The sequence below is a fragment of the Austrofundulus limnaeus genome, unplaced genomic scaffold (assembly GCF_001266775.1).
Source record: "Austrofundulus limnaeus strain Quisiro unplaced genomic scaffold, Austrofundulus_limnaeus-1.0 Scaffold782, whole genome shotgun sequence".
Lineage (NCBI taxonomy): Eukaryota > Metazoa > Chordata > Actinopteri > Cyprinodontiformes > Rivulidae > Austrofundulus > Austrofundulus limnaeus.
The window spans coordinates 43,367-44,630 of record NW_013953184.1 but is presented as its reverse complement, the minus strand read 5'-3'; the positions used below and the strand labels follow the sequence as shown (position 1 = coordinate 44,630).

Here is a 1,264-nt window from a genome sequence, read left to right as displayed (position 1 = left end):
TTTTTACTTTAAAACTTTTTAAACTTCTGGCAGTTTTCTTTCAAGATTAAACAGTTTAATTTAAAAGTTTGTCCTTAAAACCTGTTGTTTATGTTAAAGAGAAAAAAATGGTGATATTGTGTTTTGTAACACAGTTGTAAAATACAATATCAAACATTTTTCATTGAATCAAACCGGGATTAATCGATTCTGAACTTAATCAAAATCAAATTGATTCAGAGAATTGGCCATGATACCCAGCCCTGTTCCTAACACTTCTTCCCTCMAACATACAAACTGAAAGGCTTAAATATAATTAATGAAGTTGGTTTTGTTGTTAACATGAAAAGTTTTGAGTTTAACTAATGAAGTTATTAAACCAAAGTTATTAAAGTAGAGCAGCTGATAAGTTTAGTTGATCTCTACTGTTTGAAACCTAAAAAGAGTGTTTCTCTCCTGTGAAGGCCACTATGATTACCACTACAGCTACAAGGCCTWCGATGCAAAAGACGGACCGTGCGGCCAGAAGTATAACAGCTCCGTCACCTACTACTACGACAACATGAGCAGCAACGACCTGTACTCTGTGGATCAGGACCTGCTGAAGGACTACATCAAGAGGCAGATGTAAGTTAGTCTTTTCTGTTGATGGTGAGGACAGGACGATGAACAACGACTGACAGCAGCGCTGCAGATGTGATGAGCTCTTCATGTCTCTTCTCTGAGTGAAAATCAATGGAGAAAGATTCCACACCTCTGATCGCAGCACTGAACTGACACAACGTGATGAAAACAATCACTTCCTAACTTTGTATTTACCTTTATTGAAGGACAGGATGGGATTTTAATGAGACAGTTTGTCATTTTAGAATTTATACGTCTGACAGGAGAAGAATAAGGTGTTAAAGGCTTAAAGTTGTTTGACTTAAAATAAAGAAAAGCAAAAGTTCTTATACGACTTATGAGTCTAAACAAGTGTCAGTATTTCACTGTCCAAAGATATTTGGAATTATTAACCAGGTAAAATAAAATAAGAAATCTTTTAAAAGTTGTTGCAAAGTTCAGAATGTTTCAAACCTTATTTCCCCACCCCCTCTTATTATTATTTCCCCCACACGTTACCTTGAAACATGTTTTCAGCTCAGGTCTGTTGGTTTGTAGACCTTAAAGGGACAGACACTGCAATAGGTTGGCAAAAGTTTCTGCATGTACAGGTCCTTCTCAAAAAATTAGCATATTGTGATAAAGTTCATTGTTTTCTGTAATGTACTGATAAACATTAAAC

At 35.6% G+C, this 1,264-nt stretch overlaps 1 protein-coding gene across 3 annotated transcripts in view; it reads left to right on the top strand.

The window, feature by feature from the left end:
• Window positions 1-1,264, top strand: part of larp1 (La ribonucleoprotein 1, translational regulator) — a gene marked incomplete in the record, with an annotated part of 69,611 nt that overhangs the window by 52,065 nt on the left and 16,282 nt on the right. For all 3 annotated transcript variants that reach the window (XM_014028574.1, XM_014028575.1, XM_014028573.1), the window contains 1 exon segment: window positions 444-606. In XM_014028574.1, the coding sequence (XP_013884028.1) occupies window positions 444-606 (163 nt within the window).